This window comes from Vombatus ursinus, unplaced genomic scaffold (assembly GCF_900497805.2).
Source record: "Vombatus ursinus unplaced genomic scaffold, bare-nosed wombat genome assembly UNPS02014810.1, whole genome shotgun sequence".
In the NCBI taxonomy this organism is placed as follows: Eukaryota; Metazoa; Chordata; class Mammalia; order Diprotodontia; family Vombatidae; genus Vombatus; species Vombatus ursinus.
In genome coordinates this window covers 16,749,088-16,774,793 of record NW_020954588.1, presented here as the reverse complement: position 1 = coordinate 16,774,793, position 25,706 = coordinate 16,749,088, and the positions used below count along the sequence as shown (strand labels likewise).

At 40.4% G+C, this 25,706-nt stretch overlaps 1 protein-coding gene across 1 annotated transcript; it reads left to right on the top strand.

Annotated features, from left to right (window-relative positions):
- The first annotated feature begins 448 nt into the window (after positions 1-448).
- IGSF10 (immunoglobulin superfamily member 10) lies at positions 449-25,293 on the top strand. Its single transcript, XM_027875692.1, has 6 exons — positions 449-642; positions 2,080-2,209; positions 4,432-4,822; positions 10,349-14,695; positions 15,831-16,731; positions 23,385-25,293. Exons 1-6 carry the CDS (start codon positions 449-451, stop codon positions 25,291-25,293), a joined length of 7,872 nt encoding a protein of 2,623 aa, XP_027731493.1.
- Positions 25,294-25,706: the final 413 nt, after the last annotated feature.

Below are 25,706 nucleotides of genomic sequence, written 5' to 3'. Positions count from 1 at the left end.
TTCAGTCCTATCCAATCCCTTACCATGGCTTATAGTCATTATTTGGCAATAAAGCAGCCGACGTGTTCTGCCTGGCCGGGGCCCAGGGGAAGACAATTTACAAACACTCCCAATAACATACAGTAAGATTCAGTGGTAACTGGATCCTCATTAAGTTCTCCAGTTTCACTTTTTAACAACTCCTAAATAACATGTCCCTGTGTTGCTTTTCATTAAGAAAATGAGAAGCTGTGAAGGAATTTTCTTGATGATAAATATTCCTCTGGATGACAGAACTCTATTTGAGGGGGGCAGACAGTACAGACTCCCTGACAAAAAGTCTGTCCCATGAATGTTGTGGGTAAGACTGACCAGTTGTGCTTATCTTCCGGGAGGGTGGGGGGAGAAGGGAAGATGCTGGGGTCTGGCTATCTGTACTTGTCTTTGCTGACAGAGATGTTGTTTCAGGATGAAAGTAAAAGGCAAAGAACTCCCTCCCTTGCTGGCCTCTCTGGTCAGTGTCTGCCTGGCCACCCTTCCCTACGGCAGTGCCTGCCCCCGCCGCTGTGCCTGTTATGTCCCTACAGAGGTACACTGCACGTTCCGGTATCTCACCACCATCCCAGATACCATCCCTGCCAATGCAGAACGCATCAACCTGGGGTAGGTGAAACACTCCCTTCTTCTCTTTGTAAGTCTTTGGCTTGAACTTCCTTGAGCAGGGAAGAATTATGCCTGCTTCATCAGGAGGCCACTAATAAAGGGAATCTCAGCTTTTAAGGAAGGGGAAATAAAAACTTAGTACTGTTTCCTATCTCTTTGGAAATGGACAGTGCAAGAACTAACCAGAAGCCAAAAAACCAAAAGGTGATTTCAGTAATTTTTAAGAGTTTTTGTTTTCATTTTAACTATTTTTGTGCCTTTTTTCCTCATTCCTGATTGGGGGAGGGGGAGAAGGAGGAGAGGTGGCCAGGTCAAGTCCTTAGGTATTAAAGGAGATACAGAGCAGCATTGGTATAATGGAGAATACAACTAGTCTTGAAATCAGAAATCCTGGCTGTTGGATGATGTAATACTGCTTATGATTATAGGGTCTTAGAATCATAGAAATAGTGCTGGAAGAGACTTCAGGATGATCTAGTCCAACCCCCTCATTTTACAGGGAGGCCTGGGGTGGGGTGGGGGAGTTTGAATCACTTGTCCAAGGAAGTAAATTTCCTCCTGAAAATTCAAGCAGATTAATATTCCAAATGAGTTTCATACTTAGCTGCCACATCTCTCTAATTGGCAATGAGATGTGTTTGCTGGATGAGGTGATTTCTGAGTTCCTTTGGCTTCTTTGTTGTTTGTTGTGGTGATTGATTTATGTTGGTGAAACATTGTTAAAGAAATGGTAATCACCTGTGTCAATGTCTGTTCCTTTATCCATTTCCCTTTGGGAGGGCATAGAGAACTTTTTTAAATAGGTCAATATGGAATAGTTTTAACTGAACACTGTATCTGTATGTGTCTATATGAAGCATATGTGTGTGTGTCTCTCTATGTATACACATATTAAAAAGTACGGGTTAGGATCTTCATAACAGACTGTAGACAATATCATAATACATTCATTGTTAAACTATCTTTCAGAAGGAAAAAGCTCTATCATTGAAACTTAAATGAAAGATCATCTAGAGTTTTGTGATATTGTCCCCCTTTCTGAACATATTGTCTACATTTAATGGCTAATGAATTGTTCAAAACCATTCATCAAAATGATCTTGAAAATTCAGAACCCTAATTGCCATTCCAAAGAAAAAAAATATTTTTATGAATAATTTGGCAAATATTACACATAGAAGACTCACCTCTGTTTGGTAGGCAAAGCTAAAAGAGGTAAAACTTTCCTCTCTCCATCTGACCTTGTGGAAAGCCTCCAGTGTGACTTTTGATGCAAATTATATTTATGAATTTTGAATGATTATCCGTCCTGTTGGATCCAGAGCAAAATTTCACATGAGTTTGCAAAAATTTATGTTTTTTCATTTTCCTTTTTGAGTTTTCTCTGATGGACTATATACAGGACTGGAAATCTATCTTTTTTTTTTTTTTTAATAGTTACAACAGCTTGATTAAACTAACTGAAACAGACTTTATTGGCCTGCACAAGCTGGAGTTGCTGATGCTGCACAGTAATGAGATTCGTGACATCCCAGACAAGACATTTACAGACTTACATGCCTTACAGGTAAGGAAGAAAAAAGGCAAACTGTGTGACCCTGGCCAAGTCACTTAACCTTTGTCTGCCTTAGTTTTCTCATCTGTAAAATGAGAATAATAATGGCACACTTTCCAAGATTGTTGTGAGAATAAAACAAGGTAATATTTGTGAAGTGCTTTGCAAATCTTAAAGCATTATGCAAATGCTAGCTACTATTATTGTTATCATCATCGTCATTATTTGGGCCATCGCAGACAGGACATTTACAAATTTAAATGCTGTGTAGGTAATAAAGAAAAAAAGGACACAAAGTTATCCTTCCTCATATTCTAGAGATTGTGGAAGACATCAAAGGGGTTGCTTCTGATTGGAGGAAGAGATATGTTGCATATCTGAGAAAGCAATATACTGACTTTTCCAGTTGTATTTGGAAATTGTAATCCATAACACGAAGTGACATTTCTTGTAGCCTATGCTAATGAAACTACACTGTATTTTTATTCCTGAACACTGACAAGCATTTAAAACTTAATCTAGAGGCTATTTTGAGTACCATTCACTTGGAATCCTAGTGGAATTCAGGGACATTAAAATACAACTAGTACTTCCAGCTACTATGTGACCCTGGGCAAGTCACTTAACCTCTGTTTGCCTTCACCCAGTGGAGAAGGAAATGGCAAACTGCTGCAGTGTCTTTGCCAAGAAAACCCCATGGACAATACAGCCCACAGAGTCACAGAGTTGAACACAACCTAACAACTGAGCAAAAAAACGGAAGTGCCTCCAGCCAGACGTTGCTGTGATTAATCAGTATGGCTTTTCTTCATTGCCATTTACTAGACATACCTTGGGATATTGAGATCTGAAAGGAACGTTAGTGGTCATCTAGATCAACCTCCTCATTTTATATATGATGAAGCAACTGAATTTCGGAGTCCTAGTGAATTGTCCAAGGTCATTTGAATAATAGTGATAAGAAGTGATTTCTAAGGTTTTAAAATTTCCAGAGCACTTTATTTATATGGGGTGTCCCAGACGTCTTAGTGCAATTTTAAGCTAGTGAGACTAACTTGCACTAAGACTTTTGGGACACTCCGTATTAGTTCATTTGAGCCTCAGCACAACCCTGTGATATAGGAACTGAAGATATTATTATCCCCACTTACAAGTGAGGAAACTGAGGCTTGTGGAGGTGATGCAACTTGCCTAGGATCACCCAGTTAGTAAATGTCAGAGGCAGGATTTGAACCCAAGATTTCCTAAGTCTAGCTCTACTATATCACTCTATACTATACTATACCATTCTGCCTTTCTGACCATTAAGACAGGCTGTGATATTATCATTGACTAATTCTCAGGCCAAATCAATATGGTAAAAGGCAGTGTGGAGTAGTAGTATGGTTGACTTCAGGGTCAGGATGACTTGGGTTCAGATCCAGCCTCTCTGATGCCCATTGATTGTGTGACCTTGGACAAGTCATTTAGTCTATCAGAAAATTTCTCCAAGAAACTCTCTAAGATTATAAGTTGAAGGTCAGTTGATCTCTATTCTTAAAGGGATGCTCCTCACTGAGAATTCCTTACATCAATGATATCACAGGTATGAGCTAAACAAAGAAGCAACCAAATAAAGAAATTAAATAAATAATTTTCTGATCATTTCCAAACCCTACCACCTGCACTCAGGCCGTCTTCCTCAACCTTCTCCCACTGGATCCTGGGATCTGCCTCTGGGACTCTGGGCTCTGATAATACTTTCACCTTGCTTTGCCCAGAACTCTAATTCCATGTCACTTTTTGTCCATTTCCAAACCATGTGGCCACACAGTTATTCTTCACTCCCAAGTCCCTTTACATCTTTCCTTCCTTCATTACAAAATAAGTTGCTTGAAAGCTTACATGTAAGCTTTCTATGATCCATCGCTTAGTACAGTGCCTGGATCATAGAAAGCATTCATTCATTCATTCAATATGGTAAAACTAGGTGCCATTTTGGAGCTCGTTTCCACTTTTATCCTTAGAGAATGTTCCATTCTGAGTAATAATTGAAGGTCAGGGTATTATATGTGTAGATGAGAGATAAACATTTTGAAAACATGCTATTCCTTCCATCTCTGGATCCACCAAAGTCATCAAAGTCATCCATCAAAGTCAAAAGGCAATCAAATGCTAATGCTTTTCTCCCTCATGGAAACAATGGCTTGCTGAGCTAATTTGTTTTTTTTTTCTTTTTCTTCTTAATTCATGAGGTTTTAAAAATGAGCTACAATAAAGTCAGAAGACTTCACAAAGATACCTTCCATGGCCTTAGGAGCTTGACTCGGCTCCACCTGGACCACAACCACCTGGAGTTTATAAACCCAGAGACCTTTTATGGACTCACCTCCCTTCGGCTTGTGCACCTGGAAGGAAATCTGCTCACCAAACTCCATCCCAATACCTTTGTCTCTTTGAGCTATTTCCAGATATTTAAAATCTCATTCATAAGGTACATCTATTTGTCAGACAACTTCCTGACCTCCATCCCACAGGAGATGATTCTGTATATGACTGAACTGGAGAGCATTTACTTGTATGGAAACCCTTGGATATGTGACTGTGAGCTAAATTGGCTTCCAGACTGGATACAGCAGAATCCAGGTAGGAGAATCAATATTCTCTTTTGTTTCTTCATTTTCAGCAATTAGAGGCAAGTTACTCTGAGGTGTTTTATTAGAAAGAGGGGAGAGAGAGAAAGCCAGAGAGACATAGAAAAAGAACAAAAGTTTATAGCTGGAAGGAAAATCAAGTTTATCGATTCAATTATGGAATATTTCTTATGAGATAAAGCCTAGCCCAGTGATTTTGTTGGTATAGGGAGCTGCTGGATGAGGGAACTTCCTCTCCCAACATAGGTTGGCACCTTCTCTGTAGTTCATAGTCTTAGCTGGATTTCTTAACCTGGCATCTTTGAATCTGATTTTAGAAAAAGTTTTGGATAGCTATTTCAATCTAGTTGGTTTTCTTTGTAGTTCTATGTATTTTGTTTTATGCATTTAAAAATAGTCTGAGAAGGGGTCCATAGGCTTCACCAGACTGCCAAAGGGGTCTGTGACATAAAAAAAGGTTAAGAATCCTGTCTCATGAAGCTGCCTAGAGCTCATGTCAAACTCAAATAGAAACAGAAACCACTCACCCACACACAAATATCCCTGTAGCTAAATACTGACACAGAAAACCACATGCTAAAGCTGTCTACATCCTACTGTATTTTTATTTGCTTCTTTAAATATTTCCCAATTACATTTTAATTTAGTTCAGGCCTCTGGGCCAGTATGAATTTGATAACTTCTGCCTCAGAAAACTGAGTGGTTAATTGATATTCCCTGGTTCATATTGTCATTATGTGTCTGAGTCCAGACCAGAATGCAGGCTTTGAAACCATCTCTCTTACCATTACTTCATGTTGCTTCTCTCTCTCTATGACCCTGTGAGCATCGCTGTACCACATTCCTTTTTGTATTTTTTTACAAAAAACCTTTCAATCAATAATCATCTTACATATTTTTGATTTAACATTCTAACATTAGGTTGACCCTAGGAAAAATGAAGTCAAGTTTGTTTAAAGCACATTCTCACCTCATAATCAATATTTGCTGCTCCTACACCTTGCCTTGTTCTCCTATCATCCTCTGCTTTCCTTCAAAAGTCAACAGAACCTTCAAAGGGAACCTTCTCTTCTGGGTCTGAAAGACTTGTTAGGAGGCTAGAGGTAATAAATAGGAAAGGAAGCATTCCAGAGGTGGCCCCACTCCAATCCATTCTCCATTCAGCTGCTAAAATTATTTTTCTAAAATATAAGTCTGATCATGTCACCTCCCTGTTCAACAAACTTTAGTGGCTCCTTATTGCCACCAGGAGCAGTACAAAATGCTTTATTTGGCATTCGAAGCCCTTCATGACCTAGCCCCTTCCTACCTTTCCAATTTCCTTTCACCATGCTCTTTGACACTAGTCACCTGGCTATTCCATGAACAAGACACTCCATCTCTTGACTGCCAGCATTTTCTCCTGCTGTCACTGTCCCTCCTTATCTCTGCCTCCTGGCTTCCTTAGCTTCCTTTAGGTCTCAACTAAAATCCTGTCTACTGCAGTAAGCCTTTTCCAATCCCTCTTAATTCTGGTGCCACCCCTCTCTTAATTATTTCCTATTTATCCTATATGTAACTTGCTTTGTATAGATTTGTATGCATGTTGTCTTCTCCATTAGATTGTAAGCTTCTTGAGGGCAGAGACCGTCTTTTGCTTCTTTTTGTATCTGCAGCACTTCATATAGTGCCTGGCACATAGTAAGAGCTTAATGAATGTTTATTGATTGATCGAACTGATAGTACTCCATACTTGTTTGGCTCTGTGAGGTGAAGGAGAGGGAAGAATGAAAAGATAATTCTGAGCATAAAAACCTGGGATGTAGGGGGAGGGCTAGGGGACACAGACAGAAATAATGAAGTTGGGAGGAGCTGAATTAGGAGGAAAGATAATGAACTTGGTTTTGGAAATATCGGGTTTGAGGTACTGGTGGGACAGCCACGTGAATATATGTTTTAGGTGGTTGGTGACTCTAGAGTTTAGCCTAGAGACCAGAGCTGAAGGTGGAGGTTGGGGAATTTTCTGCATAGAAATGTTGGTTGCAGTCATAGGCTTTCCAGTTTCCCCAGCTGCATTTACTCTGGTAATAACTCGTATGCACCTATTCCTGCACATGCTGTCCATCCCACAGAGGTTGTCTACTCTGTGCCAGCCCAGGGCAAACCCTACCTGTCATGCTTCAATTTTACCACCTGTTAAAAAGCCATTTATGTCAACAGGATCCCATTCCGTTCTCATATGCTTTTTATTTCATTACTTCTTTTATTTCTTATTACTTTCTCCCTAATTTTTATTACCTCCATCTTCATGTGTAGACAGATGTTTCCTATTTTCTAAATCAGCCTACTGAAATCACTATTGTATTGGGAATAATATAACTTACTGTATTTCTCTAATCCTGCTTTTATTATTCACCCAGCATGCTATGCTAGACGGCTCAGGTTCCAAACCACACAGGCTTTTATAACCTTAGACAAACACAAAATTTTCAAGTTCATATCATGAATGGTACCCAGATGACAAGGCAGTCAGAATTACAGTTCTTTGTAGGTGCAATGTGTACTGTTGCACTCAAGTCAGGAAGTCCCCAGGGGAGGCAGGACCTGGAGCACACTGAGGCTACTGCATGAAAACTCACTTTCCTTTCCCTTTTCCTCCCCCAAAACCTTGTGAAATAGGAAATATAAGCAATGGTGTGCTGATAAATGTTTAACAACCAGCTCTCCTGGGAGGGGATGTACGTACAACTTTTAAAAGTGTAATTTGCATTATTACAGTTTTCTCCATCACTTTCTCAAGGCTAGACAATGAGTAGAGCAATAAATCAAGCCCCGATTTGTAGTGAATGCCCACTTCTGAGGGCATATCCTGAAGTATAAGGATTATTATTCTTATTTTTGTTGTTAAGTCATTTCAGTGGTCTCCAACTCTTGATCCCATTTGGGGTTTTCTTAGCAAAGATACTAGAATGGTTTGCCATTTCCTTCTCCAACTCATTTTACAGATGAGGAGATTGAGTCAAACAGGGAGAAGTGACTTGCCCAGGGTCACATAGCTAGTAAGTGTCTGAAGCTGGATTTGAATTCAAGTCCTCCTAACTCCAGGGCTGATGCTTTATCTCCTATAGTGCCACCTAGCTACCCATTCTTCTTTTACTGGCAAGGAAAAAAAAAGTTCAGAAAAGAAACTTTCCCTTCCTATTAAAAAAAAGTCCTTTAAACCAGGATAATAACAGCTGGCATTTACAAGGTGCTTTAAGCACTTTGCAAATATTAACTCATCTTATCATGACCCTGGGAGGTACGTGCTCCTATTTTCAGGAAATTGAGGCAGAGAGAGGTTAAGTAAGTGACTTGCCCTGGCTCACACAGGTAGTAAGTGTCTGAGGTTGGATTTGAACTCAGGTCTTCCTGACTCCAGGGTAAGATTCTATCTACTGCACCATCCTCAGTGGTGCAAATTCCAACTGAGTACACATTATAACAACTTCACTACTTTCCTCATAGAGATGTTGTATGGGTCAAATAGGAGGAAACATGTCCTATACTATGAGTGTAATTAGTGTTCTTTGAGCTTTTCTTGTCTGCCTGAGTTGATAGCAAAGGGAATTACTTACATTTCAAATCTTTGCTGGCTTGTTCTATGCAAATGAAGCTTCTGTTGCCTTTCCCTCATTAATTCCTGAGCTTAGTTTGGAGATGAATATAAAGCCCTTCCCCTCCCCATGTCCAGGGCCACTCCCTGAGACAAAGTCCTAGGACAGCTGCATTGGATGAGGGGGTGACATGTCTAGCAATGAAATCACAGGTCAGATTACTCTAAGGCTAGCTCTCTAGCCACTTAGACACATTGTGACTTATCTTTTTTTTTTTTTTTGCTTAGGCAATCAGGTTAAGTGACTTGCGCAGGGTCACACAGCTACTAAGTGTCAAGCGTCTGAGGTCAGATTTGAACCCAGGTCCTCCTGACTCCAAAGCCAGAGCTCTATCCCCTGTGTCACCTAGGTGCCCCCACACTGTAACATATCTACACAGCAATAATAATAACAGCCAGCATTTACATATCTTATCACCTTACACGTATTATCTCATTTGATCCTCACCACAACCCACAACAGGGAGGTGCTATTATGGTCCCCATTTTATAGATGAGGAAACTGAGGCTGAGCAAAATGAAAAGACAGAACTTGGAGAAACACGTGGAAGCTACAAAAAGGGCAAATTTCTGGCATTTGATGCTAGGAAAAAACTTCCTCATAAATATTTATCTTCAAGTGGATTGGGCTACCTCAGGATGCTGTCAATTCTTCCTCAGTGAAGGTCTTCAGACAGAAGTTGAGAATATTAGAGAGACATTTGGAGTGCTGGCTTTGTGTCTGAGGACAGGCTGGTGTCGGTGCCTGGAATGCTCTTGCTCCTTACCTCCACTTGTTAGAATCCTTCACTTCTTTCAAGGCTTAACCTCAAGCTACAATTACCTTTGTGAGGTTTTTCCTCAACTTCTGCATGTCCCCTAACCCCATCTACTATTGCCTCCCATTTCTGATATTATATTGAATTTGTGGAGAATGTATTTTGTATCTCTTTAAATGTGTACATGTTGCCCACCTTCACTAAAATGTAAGTCCCTTGAGGGCAGGGACTACTTTGTTTTTTTCTTTGTACCCCCAGCCCATACCACAGTACCTGGCACATAGTATGTACATAATAAATGCTTGTTGATTGATTTTCAGACTGAGGGGATTCTTTTATAGATACAGGTTGAGCCAAATGACCACTGAGGTCTCTTCCAATTATGAAAGTTTATAATTCTATGAATGGTCAAATCTTGCTACCCAAAGGTCCCAATGAGTGACATTGGGCAATACAGCATAGTGGGGAAAAAACATCACCACTGGATTTTTGCATTCAGAAAACCTAGGGAATCATAATGTTCATTAACTCAGAATTAGAAGGGACTTAGAGGTCATTTAGTCCAATCCCTTAATTTTATAGATGAAATTCAGAGGTTATGTGACTTGTCCAAGGTCACACAGTAATAAGTGGTAGAGCTGAGATTTGAACCCCAGACCCCTTATTCTAAACCCAATACTCTTTCTAAAGTACCATACTGCATGTCTCTACTATTAACTACCTGCATGAACTGGGGAAATTTTACATCTCTGAGGCTCAATTTCCTCATTTCAAAAATGAAAGTGATAAATCAAATTACTTTTAAGGTCTCTTCCGGAATAAAATCCTTAGTACCCCAGTAAATCCTTAGACATAACACATTAATTTAAATTCACACGAAGGTAAACAATAGATTTACCTTCAAAATATAATTATCTTGTAGTATGTTGTGACACAGTGCGAGGCACAAAGTTGGGACTTTATATATGCTTGTTGAGTTGAATTGATGTAGATATAGAAGTTTTTGTATAAAGTAGATATATTATTATCTATAATATGGTTCTAGAAATTATTTAGAGCAATTCATAGATATAGAAGTTATTATTAGAAAATGGCTAAATTATGATATTTCTCTCCTCCCCCCCAGATACAGTAAAATGCAAAAGAGACAGAAGTTCCTCCACTCTTCTGCAATGTCCACTATGCACAAATCCTAAGAAATCCAAAGGCAAACGCTTAGCTGAGATCTCAGCTGAATCCTTGACTTGTGTTAAGCCAACCATTGACTCTGCCTTGAAGATGAAGAACCTCACTCTACCAGAAGAGGGCGACTCCATATCTCTCCTGTCCAAAGACTTTGTGGCACCCCTTGGTTTGATAACTATGAATTTGACAGACCAGTCTGGGAATGAAGCTAATTTGGTTTGCAATATTCAGAAGCCTTCTAAGACATTACCTGTTTCATTTGCTGAAGAGAGTGGCTATGTCACACTGAATACGTCATTTTCCACCTTCCTTGTATGTAACATAGATCACCACCACATCCAGCCACTGTGGCGAATTCTAGCCATGTATAGTGATTCTCCACTGAGGCTAGAAAGAGCACTTTCCCTTACCCAAACACCCCAACTGACTCAGACATATAGACAGATTACTGCAAGGAATGAAGACATTTTTACTGATATAAAAGCAGAACTAAGAGCTGATCCATCGTGGCTGATGCAGGACCAGATATCGCTACAACTAGATAGGACTGTGACCACCCTCAGCACTCTGCACATTCGGTATCTGGTGGATGCCCATGTCACTGTACCACATGAAAAAGAAGGGCAAATCAAGCACAAGTGGGCTATGATTTCCAGAGATAATACTACTAAGTTGGAGCGTACTGTTTTAGTGGGTGGGACCATGGAACTGGATTGCCCAGCCCAAGGAGATCCCAGTCCTCATCTAGAGTGGGTTCTTGCAGATGGGAGCAAAGTGAGAGCCCCTTATATTAGTGAGGATGGGAGAATCCTAATAGATAAAGCTGGAAAGCTAGAACTGCAGACAGCTGATGGCTTTGACACTGGCCTCTACCACTGCATCAGCACCAATTATGATGATGCAGATATCCTCACATATAGGGTTACAGTGGTGAATCCAAACGTGGGTTCTCATCACATAAATGGGGCTCCACATGTGAGTTCTTCTGGAGAGACACTTGACCTTCCATGTCGGTCCACTGGGATCCCAGATGCCTCTGTCAGTTGGGTTCTCCCTGGAAACATTGTACTTCACCACTCCATAGGAAACAAGCAAATTCTCAGTGATGGCACATTGAGAATATTGAAGGTCACTGAAGGAGACAGTGGTTATTTTCGATGTGTAGCAGCTAATCCATATGGTGTGGATTTTTTGATTTTCCTAGTATCAGTAGACATGAAAGGGAACAATCTTGAATATCAAGATAGAGAAGCTGATGGCTCTGGGAAAGAGGAACCTAAAGCCACTACCACAAACCTCAAGGAACCATCAGTGGTACAAAACACAGTGCCTCTAGGGGCTGATATGACAAAACAGGACATTTCAAATCCAAGTAAAAGGCAGAATTACAGTGAGCTGATGTATCGCCGCCATGGAGATCCAATAAACAGACGTTTTAGGGAACGTAGGAGACAATTTCCTCCTTCTGCTCGAAGGCTTGACCCAAGACAATGGGCAGCATTTTTGGAAAAAGCTAAAAAAATAGCCACACCAGACAAAGTAGGAAGTGCCATAACCACACCCCCTACACAAGTCACTGTACTGTCAGAACTCCCTGCAGATGGAGAAGAATCATCGGGCGTCTTGCCCCCAGATGAAGAGTTCATGCTTTTGACAACAAGAGCTCTGGAGACATCAGCAAGTCCAGTGACTACAGATCCCATAACACCCCCAGGCAGCTCTGAAACCAGTATCACTCCTGGTACAGAAGCCTTGCCAATAGTCAGTCCACAGACTTCACAACCTGAAAGGCCTGAAGAACTCATGTCAAATACAAATTTAAATCTATCCACATCTGTTTCAACACACTTTACCCTAAGCACATCAAGTAATATGCAAGGCATCACCACTCAACAGCTACCTACCATCTCTTCTCTGATGTCTGTTCCAATCAAAATCTTGAGAAATGAGAAGCCTTTATGGGAAAGAAATGAACACTCAAAAAGCATGCCCACAATGTTAGGAGATGATATTAGTAGAGATAGCAATGTCAATATATCTGGGAACCCTCGTGGAAAAGATCATGTATTTAGAGACTCTGTTGATCAAATCTCTCATCACCACCTAACCGTAATAACAGAGAATGAGCCAAATAATGATCATTTTTATTCCCATATCACTCAAAAAACTCTTATCTCTAAGTTTCCCACAGACTCAACAATGATGATGCAAAATCAAGTTTGGGCCATCAGTGATGTAACTACCACTACCCCACTAATGAGACATTATGGGAGACGGAGGAAAATTTGGGGCAGGAGGAGAATTATTAGCCCAGGTAGAATCCCAAACGTCAGAGGACACAGATACCCCTTTTTGAGACCAAGATTCAAGGTTCTACCTGAAGAAAGGATGCCACTGCTCCCAACAGAACTTGATATGAAGTGCCCAACATGTACACCTGGAATGATGCCCACTACAGCTCCTTCTCATTTGCTTCTTCCAAGTGCTGAATATACCACCCTCCCCAAAATGGAGTCTGCAAAAGTGGTATCAGTGCCTACTACTCCATACCCAAACCCAGCATCTGAACTTGAAGAGGTAGATAAGCCTTATATAGAATTAGAGAAAACAACCCCTGTAATGAGATATTTCAGTGCAGAAAGCACACATGTAACTCCAAAGAATGAATTGAAGACCCTTGCCACTATGCCCCTGGATACAGAAAAAAGCTTTTCAATGAACATTAGTCATCCAGCTTTGTTTAGCACTATCCCCAGTACCAGTGTGACTAAGAAAGGTGCATCCAATCCCACAACTCATTCAAGTGTGATCTCTGTCTCCTCTACTCCTAGTATGAGAACTTTTACAAGAGCTTTTAGAAGAAAAATTCCTTGGCACCAAATTTTTGTGAACAATTATGTCCAAAGAGAAATGCCTAAGAATCTCAATCAATCCAGTCCACAAACAAGCACAGTCACAGTTCCTCCTAAAATGTCCCTGGTCATGCCCCCTGATGGAGGTTCTTTCCATTTCACAACTCTCTCATCAAAGGAGATGCAAATCCCAGCTATAACTCAGAAATTCACTCATAAGGATAGCATTCCTGAAGGAGCCACCCCTGAGAATGTCCTGACAATGACAGATCTTCCAACTTTGCTTTTTTACCCTAATACTGCAAGTATCAAAAGCTTACCTAGCACAGACGGTTTTATGCCAATACATTCTCTCCCTACCATCTACACATCTGACACTGTCATCAGAAGTCAAACAGCCAGACCTGGAAGATGGAAAGGGCAAAGACAAAGGCGACCACAGAAAAATATTATGACCCCACAGGGCATTACTGAGTTTGAGAATTCTGTTACTATTTCATCGGGAACCACAGCCCCTCCTAATGTAATGATAGTTCAACCTTTAGTTAATCCCAGCATCTTTACTATGACTCAATCTCCTTCAGAGGGCACGAAAGGAATTCCAACTTCAAATAGCCTTAATCCACTAACTCTTAATGCTACAGACATAAATGAAGAGGTAGCTAAAACAAGTACTCAGACACTAGCAAAGACAACTGATACTAGTATGACCTTACCCAGTAAAACACTGCAAAGTACTCTTGCTAGCAAAACACCATTCCTGAGAATTAACAATAGCACAGAAGTACCCAAAGCTACCTCCGTTCCCTTCTCCAGAAGCGAAGTAACTGACCAAGTGCCAATCACACTCTTTGGGATGATGGCTCATAATGAGCCAAAGCCACAGGAAACCTCAAGTCTCCATATTGACCAGAACATGTCTGGGTCTGAGACTGAAGCACCTTCTGGATCATATCCCCAAACAGAGTCCTCTTTTAGAACAACACCCTTTATCTATGCTGATCTATATCCCATGCCAGTACTGCCACTAACAACAGTTGAACCACAAAGCTCCAAGGATAAGATTACTCCTCTCTGGACAGAAAACCTATTTTGGCATCAATCATATCCAGAAATTGCTGACAGAGGCAAAATACCAGTAGCAAATATGTTGACCACAATAAAGTTTTCAGAAAGCACCACTCAACATACTCCAAAGTGGGGAGGTCAGAAAGAGAATGTAATCAAAAGTAGCCTTGATCAGACAGCAGTTCAAGAAACAGCTACTGCCAAGCCCCTAATATTTGGCTCTCTGTCTAGAAATAGATTTGAAAAGCCAAGGATAGTTGGAGGCAAAGCAGCTAGTTTTACAGTGCTGGCTAACTCAGATGCCTTCATCCCCTGTGAAGCCACTGGTAATCCTTCCCCCACTATTCACTGGACCAGAGTTTCATCAGGTACTTTGTTCTGTGTTTATTTTCAATTTACACCACACTTATTTCTGAATATCCTTCCCAGAATTCCTCCTGGTAACAGAATCATAGTTAATCCAAACTAATCACCAGGATGTTTTAAATTGTCTTGCTTTATTTAGTGTAATTTATCCATAAAACAGGAAAACATCTGCATCTTTTTTTGCAGCTGTCATTAATGTTTTAAGGTTTGCAAAACTGGATATAAAGCCATCTCCTTTGAGTAGATAACATCAATATCCTATTCTTATATCTACCTTCATGTGCTCAAAAGCACACATATTTACACACATTTGACATGAGTAAATTAAAGAAAAATACCTGTGAAAAACTGTAGAAACAAAGATAAAATGAGATGCACTAATTGTGCTGAAAATTTTAAATAAATACAATTATGGTCAATTGTAATGGGAAAATCTATGCAATTCTTTGACTAATCTATAACTATGCAACTTAAACTTCATTTAAAATACATTTATTCAGAGCATCTTGACTGATATTTAAGAATAGTTTCTTGGCCTAAAGGGAAACTCCCTTTTTTCTTCCCCGGAATGGGTAGCCTGGTGAGAAGAGGCAGCATCTGCCTTATTTGACAAATGGATCTTTTTCTTATTTATTTGTTTTAAGGGGAAAAAAATTTGCTTGTATTATTAGAAGGTCCCAAAAGACTTTGGTGATGCTTCTTGCCAACTCTCCTGATGCTGTCAAAGGAAGAGTTTCAATCTATATTGTGTATAAATTGAGTCAGCAAAAACCTGAATTTTTAATTTTTTATTACAGAAGGATAAATTTCATTTCATCATGAATTTTTCCTCAACTAAATGTTCTGTAACTTTTTAAAAGATATCACTTACCCACTTCTAACTCTGTGACCAAATGCAACCATGTAAGTTTTTGGCTTTCTATCCCCAAGTTTCACTGACCTTGTAGTGAAATATCTTTTAGTCTTCTGTATAGTTTTACCTCTTGCTATATATGTTTAATAGATATATCACTTTCCTTTCCTTCTGTCACTTTAAGAGAAACTGAACTTCCCTTAAAAAATTTCTTCTTTCTTTACTCAAAACACAGCCTACCAGACTCCCATAACTCAAAGTGTTTTCCTTTTCATCTTTATCAGGAATTGTTTTATCTGAAGAAATGCGAGAGAGCAGATTTGAAGTATTCTCTAATGGTACTCTCTTCATTCAGAATGTGAAGATTCAGGACCGTGGACAGTACCTGTGTGTGGTTGCCAATCAGCATGGCTCCGACAGACTTCATGTCACTTTGTCAGTGATAGCCTATCCTCCTAGGATCCTGGAAGGCCGAACAAAGGAAATTACTGCCCATTCTGGTAGTTCCGTGGAGGTAAAATGTAGAGCTGAAGGAAGGCCTACCCCCAAAATTTCCTGGATTCTAGCAAATCAAACAGTGGTTTCAGAATCATCTCAGGGAAACAACCAGGCAGTGGTGAAATCTGATGGGACTTTGGTTATCAACACACTCACTGTTTATGACCGTGGAGTTTACACCTGCATGGCCAATAACCCAGCTGGGATGGATTCATGGCTGGTTAAGATACAAGTTGTTGCTGCACCACCAATTATCTTGGAACAAAAGAGACAATTTATCACTGGGATATGGGGTGAAAATTTGAAACTGCCCTGTACAGCTAAAGGAAACCCTCAGCCTAGTGTTTACTGGGTCCTTTTTGATGGCACTGAAGTGAAACCTTTACAATTTATAAATGCCAAGTGGTTCCTGTTTCCAAATGGGACTCTTTATATACGAAATATAGCCTCTTCAGACAGGGGTAACTATGAATGCATAGCTACCAGTTCCACTGGTTCAGAGAGAAGGGTAGTCAACCTAATAGTAGAAGAGAGAGACACCATTCCCAGGATAGAAACTGCCTCCCAAAAACTGACTGAAGTGAACTTTGGAGACAAATTGTTACTGAACTGTTCAGCTACTGGAGAACCCAAGCCCAGAATAATCTGGAGGTTACCATCCAAGGCAATTGTGGACCAATGGCACAGGTAAATAGAAAACCTTTGTACTCTCTTTAAGCTATTTACCCCATAGCTACCAGAAGATAACAAAATGGTAAGCAGCCCAGAAAGCATATACAGTCTACAAATAAGGAATTAGAATTGTCATTTGTTACAGGTTACCTTTCTTAAAGCATCCAAAGAAATACCAAGTATCATGCTTCTGATGCAGTGAGTCAACTTTATTAAAATTAATATAGCTAAACTGGTATGAAATTATCATGTGCTCACATACCAAGAGTAGCTAAAAATAGCAACTAACATCAGGAGGTGAATGAGAAGAAAAGAAAATCTTCTTTGGTGTCTATTAGGTAGACCTATCCTGTGATGAATTTTCAGTGTACGAATGAATGCAAATGTAACAGCAACAACAAGAAGAATGATGATAGCATTTATGAAGCACCTTTTGCAAGGTACTTTGGAAATATTAGCTCATCAGTGCTATTATTATCCCCATTTTGCAAATGAGGAAACTGAGACAGATAGTGATTAATTGACTTGCCCATTGACACAGATGGTAAGTGTCTGAGGCCAGATTTGAACTCATGTGTTCTTGATTCTAGGTACAGTACTCTATCCACTGACAACAGCTAGGGGTAGAAAGCAGAGTTGGGGTGAGGAAAGAATGGCATGAAGATGGCATGGGAGCAGCAGTGTGGTGGGTCTTGGTCAGTGATAGAGTGAGTGCTAGCCAATCAGAAGCCTAAATTCCCAGGGCAGGAGCTGCAGTGCTGGACTACAGGGTGGGGGTGGGGGGCCTTTTGGAACATGACAACACAAAGATGGCCTGGTAGCAGCAGTATGATGTTACCATAGGGGCCTGGAAAGTTGAAAGAATGTGTTTTCTTAGCCACTTTGCCCAATATAGATATATACCCCTGGTGGTCTTAGAATGAGGCAGATGTCATACTGCACAGCAGAATGTGTGTAGAAGGAGAAGATGATTAGCCTAATCTTAGCCTTGAATATAGACGTTAGTAACTCTACCCTTAATGCTTTTCTCTTTGAAGTTACTCCCAAACCAGGTATATATGGCTTTAATGTCAGGCAAAGTTCAAAAGTTTGTACCTCCAAGATGCTGTTTACAGAATACCCTCAGACCTCAGTAAACAGAAGTATTACCTTGCTCCTATACACCAAGAAGATCAGTACCTTAAATCTAGCATTTGATTTTCACAAATTGTTGTGCACCTCTCTTTTTCACAAAACTCTTTCACAACAGAAGTCAGAAGTTCAAACAATTTCCTGATTTCTCCATGTGGACTCAACAATGGACACAAAAGCAAAAAATCAGGTCACTATAATCACTAGTCAATTTGCTCCTTCAAAATAGCCCCAGCCCTCGAGAATGGCTCCCGTAGAAGGCATTCAGAAGGCTAGAGTTACTGAGGCATTTGCTATCTCTCTATACACTATGTATACCAAAGTCGTCTTCTGTGCCTTGGAGGTCCCCCTGGATACTTGAAAGCTATAATAACAGAGTGTGAGCTCTAGTAAGTCATGTCCACTTGGAATGACTCTGAACACAAGCCTGGGGTTCAGTATTTTACCCAAGGTCAATATTGGTCAAGGTCAGAGAATCTCAGCATCAGTGTGGCAGGGCAAAAAGGTGTTAGCCACAGTGACCACTGGAATCACAACCACTGAAGGCCATTTACCAAGTTATAGATATGTTGTGGTCTATTTGATGGAAGGAACTCCCCCATCAAAAAGATTTAAGCAAGCTAGAATGCTGAGCTGAATATAGTAAGGAAATCAAATAAAGATAAGTGTAAAAATATTATACTTAGGCTCCAAAAATCAACTTCCCAAGTTTGAGATTCAAGGGGCAGCTAGATGGCACAGAGGATAGAGCATTGGCCCTGGATTCAGGAAGACCTGAGTTCAAATCCGGTCTCAGACACATGACACTCATTAGCTGTGTTACCCTGAGCAAGTCACTTAACCCCATTGCCTAGCCAAAAAAAAAAAAAAAAAGAAAAAGTGGTAACCAAGTTTGAGATTTAAGGCATGGTTAGACAATAGTACATTGGGGGAAAAAAAAATCTGTGGTTTTTAATGAAGCCTAAGAGCCCAGGGCCAGGGAGGGAATAGCTCCATTGTAGCTGTCCAGGTGAGACTACATTAGATGTATTATATTCAGTTGTGGGTGCCACTTTTTCTAAGGGCACCATGCCATGTGAAGGAACTGGGGATATTTAGGCTAAAGACTTATGGGGAAACACAAGATTTGTCTTCAAGTATTTGAAGAACTGTCATGTGGAAGATAGATTAGCCTTGTTCTGCTCAGCTCCAATGGGCACAATTAGGAGTGACAGTTTAAAGTCCCAGAGAGGCAGATCATAGGTTTAGAGGTGGAAAGAATCTAGATAGAGATCACTTGGTCCATCTCCTCATTCCAGGTGAGAAGACTGAGGCTAGGGAGGAAAAGTAGCAGGGGAGAGACTTAAATCCAAGCCCTCTTGACTTCAAATTTAGACTCTTCCCACTTCATGATATTGCCTCTTGATATAAAAACAAAGTTCCTAAAAATGAGACCTATTCAAAAAGTGAATGGACTGTCTCAGGTAGTAGTAGGGTCCCCCTCGGGAGAGGTCTCCCAGCACATGTTGGCTGGGTATTTGTTGGGTGGTTTAGGAATCTTTTCATTCATGGCTTGGACTAGATGTCCTCTGAGGTTTCTTCCAACTGCTATCCTAAGACATGTCATCTATAAAATCGTGTACCCTTGAAACATTCAAGTTCCCATTTTACATATGTTTCTATAACAATATATAAAATAACATTTATATAATTTATACATATTCATGTATCAATCACATACGTATATATGTGGGTAGATACATATATACACATACACATATACATATGCATATCTACAGATACATACACACATACATACATATATATATATATATATATATATTTGGAGGGAGAGAGAGAGAGAGAGTGTGTTAGGTGGCAGAGTGGGTAAGAGCTGGAACCCAGGAAGACCTGAGTTCAAATTCTGTCTCAGACACTTAGTAGTGTTACTCTGGGCAAGTCACTTAACCTCTCCCAGCCTTGGTTTTCTCGTAACAAGGATAATATTAGCACTCTCTTTACAGAGTTGTTATGAGGATCCAGTGAGATAACATATGTACTTGCACACCTTAAAGAGATACATAAATGCTAGGTGTTATTTTTATTATGTATATCCAATCCAATAAACATTTTATTAAGTGTGTCAGGCGCTGTGCTAAAACTCTGGGGATACAATTAATGAAAAGACAGTGCGAGTCCTCAATGAGTTCACAATCTAATGGGGGGGAGGACTCACAAAAGGAGGTAAGAAAGGGGGGATGACACCAGGTGGTACCCTGTGTGGGGCTTCCTTGTTCCACCGAGTTTCGGAGTAACAGATGCTGAGTGGGGCGAGACACAAAGTCCAGTTTCTGCTCTCTGTAAAGGAAGACAAAGGGAGGAGTTTGGTATTCCACTCTCCAGTCCTGCAATCGGAGGGAGGAGAGTCTGAGGGAGATGGCTTCAATCAACACGGTGATGAGATTAGAGATGATAACTTAACCTGGGAGGGGCATCTTGTTCCATAGAGTTGGAATACATATGAGAGACTGTATCATATGTAATACTAAAAACTTCATACATCTTTTTTGGGAGAGGTCATCTGAGTACGATTTCCTCCACGCAAGGAACTTGTGGTGAGGAAACACTACCAATGTAGGTCCTTCCTTGTTCTCAAATTTATAGTCTTAGATGGTTGTCTGGGGTGCTGAAAGATTAAGTGATTTGTCCAGGATTACACAGCTTATGTGTCAAAAATGAGACTTAAATCCAGGTTTTCTTCATTCTGAGACTGGCATTCTATTTTGCCAAAATGTCTCTTCACACACCCACAAGTACGTTATTAAGAACAGGGCAAATCTATTAACAGCCAGTGAACAAACATTTATTAAGCATCTACTATCTGCCAGGCTAGGTGTTGGGCTGGTGATTTCATTGGTATAGGAAGCTCCCAGCCAGGCTCTCTACCACTGCAGGTCAGCAACTTGTCTTTGGTTGCCTAAAACACAGAGTTTGAATGACTTGCCCCGGGTCATACAACCAATTTGTATAAGAGGAAGAACTTGAACCCAGGTCCTCTTGGCACCAAGGCCAGCTCTCTATCCCCTACACCATGCTCCCTTTCTTGACATGGTATGTACTTATATATACTGGAATGGTTTGCCATTTCCTTCTCCAATTTATTTTACAGATGAGGAAACTGAGTCTTCCTGACTCAAGGCCTGACACTGCACAATGGTGCCACGTAGCCACCCATTTATATACATCTACACAAACTTATTTCATAACTGCTATGGTACACAGATGAAATGTTTTGCTTTAAAATGAATTAGGGTCACTCAGAAGGGTTATTTCTACGTTATATATAGTAGTTTGTTCATTGACCAAATATATCCCCCCACCCAAGTTTAAGTCTCTTTATTAAAGGCAAAAGCTGTACTCTTTATCTTAATTACTAGAAAGCAGATATTTTATTCAGAGCCACCTTAGGAACAGCAAGAACTCTTGCTGAGGATAATCACTCCATTCACAGTTGACACCACAAAGTTAACGTGAGGGGGTGAAACTTTGCCCAATGGCAGCTAGCCATTACAATAGCCTGGTTAAACGGCAACTTGATCAGAAACAGATTTAGGCAAAACAAAAAATGCCAAGGTTTGGCAAAACACAAATATCCAAAAGCTACTTTGCAAGAGAAACTCATTTAGCAATGATTATAAGAGACTTAAGGGTGGGTTTTGCTTTTAACCCATTGTACAACCTGTTAGCTTCATGGGCTAAACCAAGCATTTACTATATTACAGCTGATGCTTAAAAGTGGTTGCTGTTACACTCAGATGGGTTGTTGAAAGGAAAATGGGCAAATGCAAGTGTTATGGGTCATGAGAGGAACCTTGAAGGTTTAGCCTAGAGAAGATAAGACTCTGGAAAGCCAGGAAAGCTCTCAAAGTTATCTTAAGGAAGGGATAATATGTGGAGAAGAGATTAAGTTTATTCTATTTGTTCCCAGAGGACTAATGGGGAATAGCAGCTTCTTCACAAAGAATACATCACTGAATCAAGACATAAATAAAAAAATAAAATAAAATAAAATAAAGTAAAAATAAAAAAGTCTATTTTTTCAAAAAATGATATGCTACTCTGGAAGCTTTTAGAATAATTTTTGCTCTAAACAAGAATTTGGCATAAGATGGCTTTGCTTACTTACCAAAAGGCAATTCTCATTTTCACTCAAATTGTGCCTTTCAGCTTATCTGCCTAAAGGGCATTTCCTGGTTACCTGGAGGGCCATGATCTGTTCATTCATTAGTTACAGATCCTGATTTGTAGTGTTTAGGGCACTAGACTTGGATTAAAGAAAGTCTGGGTTCATAATCCTCCTAGATAGATACTTGATAGCTTTGTGACCCTGGGTAGGTAATTTTCCTTCTCTGTGCCTCAGTTCGCTCTTCTGTAAAAAACTGAAAAGTTTGAAATCAATAACCTCTAAGGTCCCTTCTGTGGGCAGCTAGGTGGTGCAGTCAGGAAGACATCTTCCTGAGTTCAAATCTGGTCTCCCATACTTACTAGCTATGTGACCCTAGATAAGTCACTTCACCCTGTTTGCCTCAGTTTCCTCATCTGTAAAAAGTGCTGGAGAAGGAAATGGTAAACCACTCCAGTAGCTTTGCCAAGAAAACCCCAAACGGGGTCACGCAGAGCCGGACATGACTGAGATAACAGAACAACAAGGTCCTTTTTCTACATCTAAATCTATAATCTTAAATAATCTCAACAACTTTGTCAGTGCATCATTGCCATCTAGTGGCAAAACAGGTAAACCTGTTTCAGAAAAATGGTCTCGGGTTAGTTATTATTCTAAAATTCTTAGCATGTTGAATGTGAACATTTTTAAAAAAAAATTTTTTTTTTAAATTTTTAGGCAATTGGGGTTAAGTGACTTGCCCAGGGTCACACAGCTAGTAAGTGTCAAGTGTCTGGTCTGAGGCCAGATTTGAACTCAGGTCCTCCTGACTTCAGGGCTGGTGTTCTATCCACTGCACCACCTAGCGCCCTGAATTAATACCCTACTGAGGGAAAAATAAAATTCTTTTTTTTTTTTAATATGAGGCAATTTGGATTAAGTGACTTGCCCAGGGTCACACAGCTAGTAAGTATCAAGTGTCTGGTCTGAGACCGGATTTGAACTCAAGTCCTCCTGACTCCAGGGCCAGCGCTCTATCGACTTCGCCACCTAGCTCCCCTGAAAATAAAATTCTTAAACATAGATAAGAAATTACAATTTCTTCATGCATGTAAAATGTGAGACTGTGACTAGTCAATAAGTGCCTTTGATTTTTAAAAATGTTTCCATGCACTTGACCTGGATTTTTTACGCAGTAGCAACCACAAATAAACATTGTTGCAGTTAAGACTCTCACACTACTTACTGAAATAGATTATAAATGAAAGCAACTTAACTGTCAAAGTTTCTGAAAACACATTCACAAATTTAGGGTTATTTGTGATGAATTTTATTTCTTCCTTCCCTCTCTCATGTTATATATGCATATTAAAAATTAATATTCCCCCCCCCCCAGGATGGGCAGTCGGATCCATGTTTATCCCAATGGGTCCTTGCTTATTGGGGCTGTCACCGAAAAGGATGCAGGTGATTATTTGTGTGTGGCCAGAAATAAAATGGGGGATGACCTGATTTTGATGAAAGTTAGCCTGAGAATGAAGCCTGCCAAAATTGACCACAAGCAGCAATTCAAGAAGCAAGTGCTACATGGGAAGGACTTCCAAGTCGACTGCAAAGCGTCAGGCTCCCCTGTGCCAGAGATATCTTGGAGTCTGCCAGATGGAACGATGATAAACAACGTTATGCAAGCAGATGATAGCAGGAGACGGACTCGGAGATACATCCTTTTTGACAATGGTACTTTGTATTTCAACAAAGTTGGAATTGCAGAGGAGGGAGATTATACCTGTTATGCACAGAACACTCTAGGGAAAGATGAAATGAAGGTCCACCTGACAGTCGTTACAGCTGCCCCTCGGATAAGACAAAGCCACAAGACTTACATTAGAGTGACTGCTGGGGAAACTGCAGTGCTTGTCTGTGAGGTCATTGGGGAGCCCAAGCCCCAAATATTCTGGTTGCTCCCATCCAGTGATATAATTTCATCTTCTACTGACAGATACCTGTTGTATGATAATGGATCATTATCTATAGGCAAAGTAAAGTTGCTAGATTCTGGAGAGTACATGTGTGTTGCACGAAATCCAAGTGGGGATGACGCAAGAATGTATAGACTGGATGTAGTCTCCAAGCTACCCCTGATCAATGGCCTATATTCCAACAAAACGGTCATCAAAACAACAGCCGTGCAGCACTCCAAGAAACACCTGGACTGCCAAGCAGAAGGAACACCTCCACCAGAAATAATGTGGATTATGCCAGATAACATTTTCCTCACAGCACCATATTATGGAAGCAGGATCACTGTCCATAAGAATGGCACCCTAGAAATAAGGAATGTCAGGCTCACTGACACTGCCGATTTTATCTGCATTGCTCGTAATGATGGTGGAGAGAGTGTCCTGGTTGTGCAGCTGAAGGTGTTAGAAATGCTACGACGACCGACGTTCAGAAATCCATTTAATGAAAAAGTTGTGGCTCAGCCCGGGAAGCCCATGGCACTAAATTGTTCTGTTGATGGAAATCCACCCCCAGAAATCATTTGGCTTTTACCTAATGGCACGCGATTTTCTAGTGGAAGCTCAAATTCCCGGTATCAACTAGGAAGAAATGGCTCCTTGATTATTATTAAGCCAACAAGGGATGATGCAGGGAAATATCGTTGTGCTGCAAGAAATAAAGTTGGCTACATTGAAAAACTAATTATATTGGAAATTGGCCAGAAACCCGTTATTCTTACGTACGTGCGGGGAATGATACAGAGCATCACTGGGGAGTCTGTATCCCTTCATTGTATGTCTGATGGAAGCCCTAAACCAAACATCGTCTGGACAGCGCCCAGTGGTCATGTGATAGACAGGCCTCAAATTAACGGAAAATACACATTACATGAAAATGGCACATTAGTCATCAACAAGGCCGCTCCTCACGACAGAGGAAGCTATGCATGTAAAGCTCAGAACAGCATTGGTGAGGCAGTGATCACCATTCCAGTCATGATCATTGCCTACCCGCCCCGGATCACCAATCGGCCCCCGAGGAACATACGCGTGTTGACGGGAGAAGCCGTTCAGCTCCACTGTGTGGCTCTGGGAATACCCAAACCAGAAGTCACATGGGAAACGCCCGGCCACTCAGTGTTTTCTGCAGCAAGCAAAGCCAGGTCCAGCAGAAGTGAACTCCTTCAGCCACAAGGCACACTCATCCTTCAGAACCCCAAGAAATCAGATTCAGGGACGTACACATGCACAGCAAAGAATCAGCTTGGGAGTGATTATGCAAGAACTTATGTTCAAGTGATCTGACATGAGTAAGTAACCATCTGAACAGCTGTTAACAGAGTCTACATCTGGACACAGTCTATTTTGGGAAGAAGTTTAATCAAAGGCAGCCATAGGCATGTAAATGATTTTAAATACATTTACAGTATTAAATTTACAATGGACATGCAAAAAAAAAAAAAACTTGGAAAAAAATCTTGCATGATGAACTCCTACTGATTTCTTCAATGACCAAATGGATTTCAAAACAAACTTTAACTTAAGGCACTTTTATTTTGCCAACAAAAACAATGACCAATAAAACTATTTCCCCATAAAATAAGAATCTTGAATGTACCTGAATTCTTCAACAAAGGATAGACCTACTCCCCCATCCCTACAGTTGCCTAGTGTCCATCTTGTATCATTATAAGCATGGCACCCACATTATACAAAAA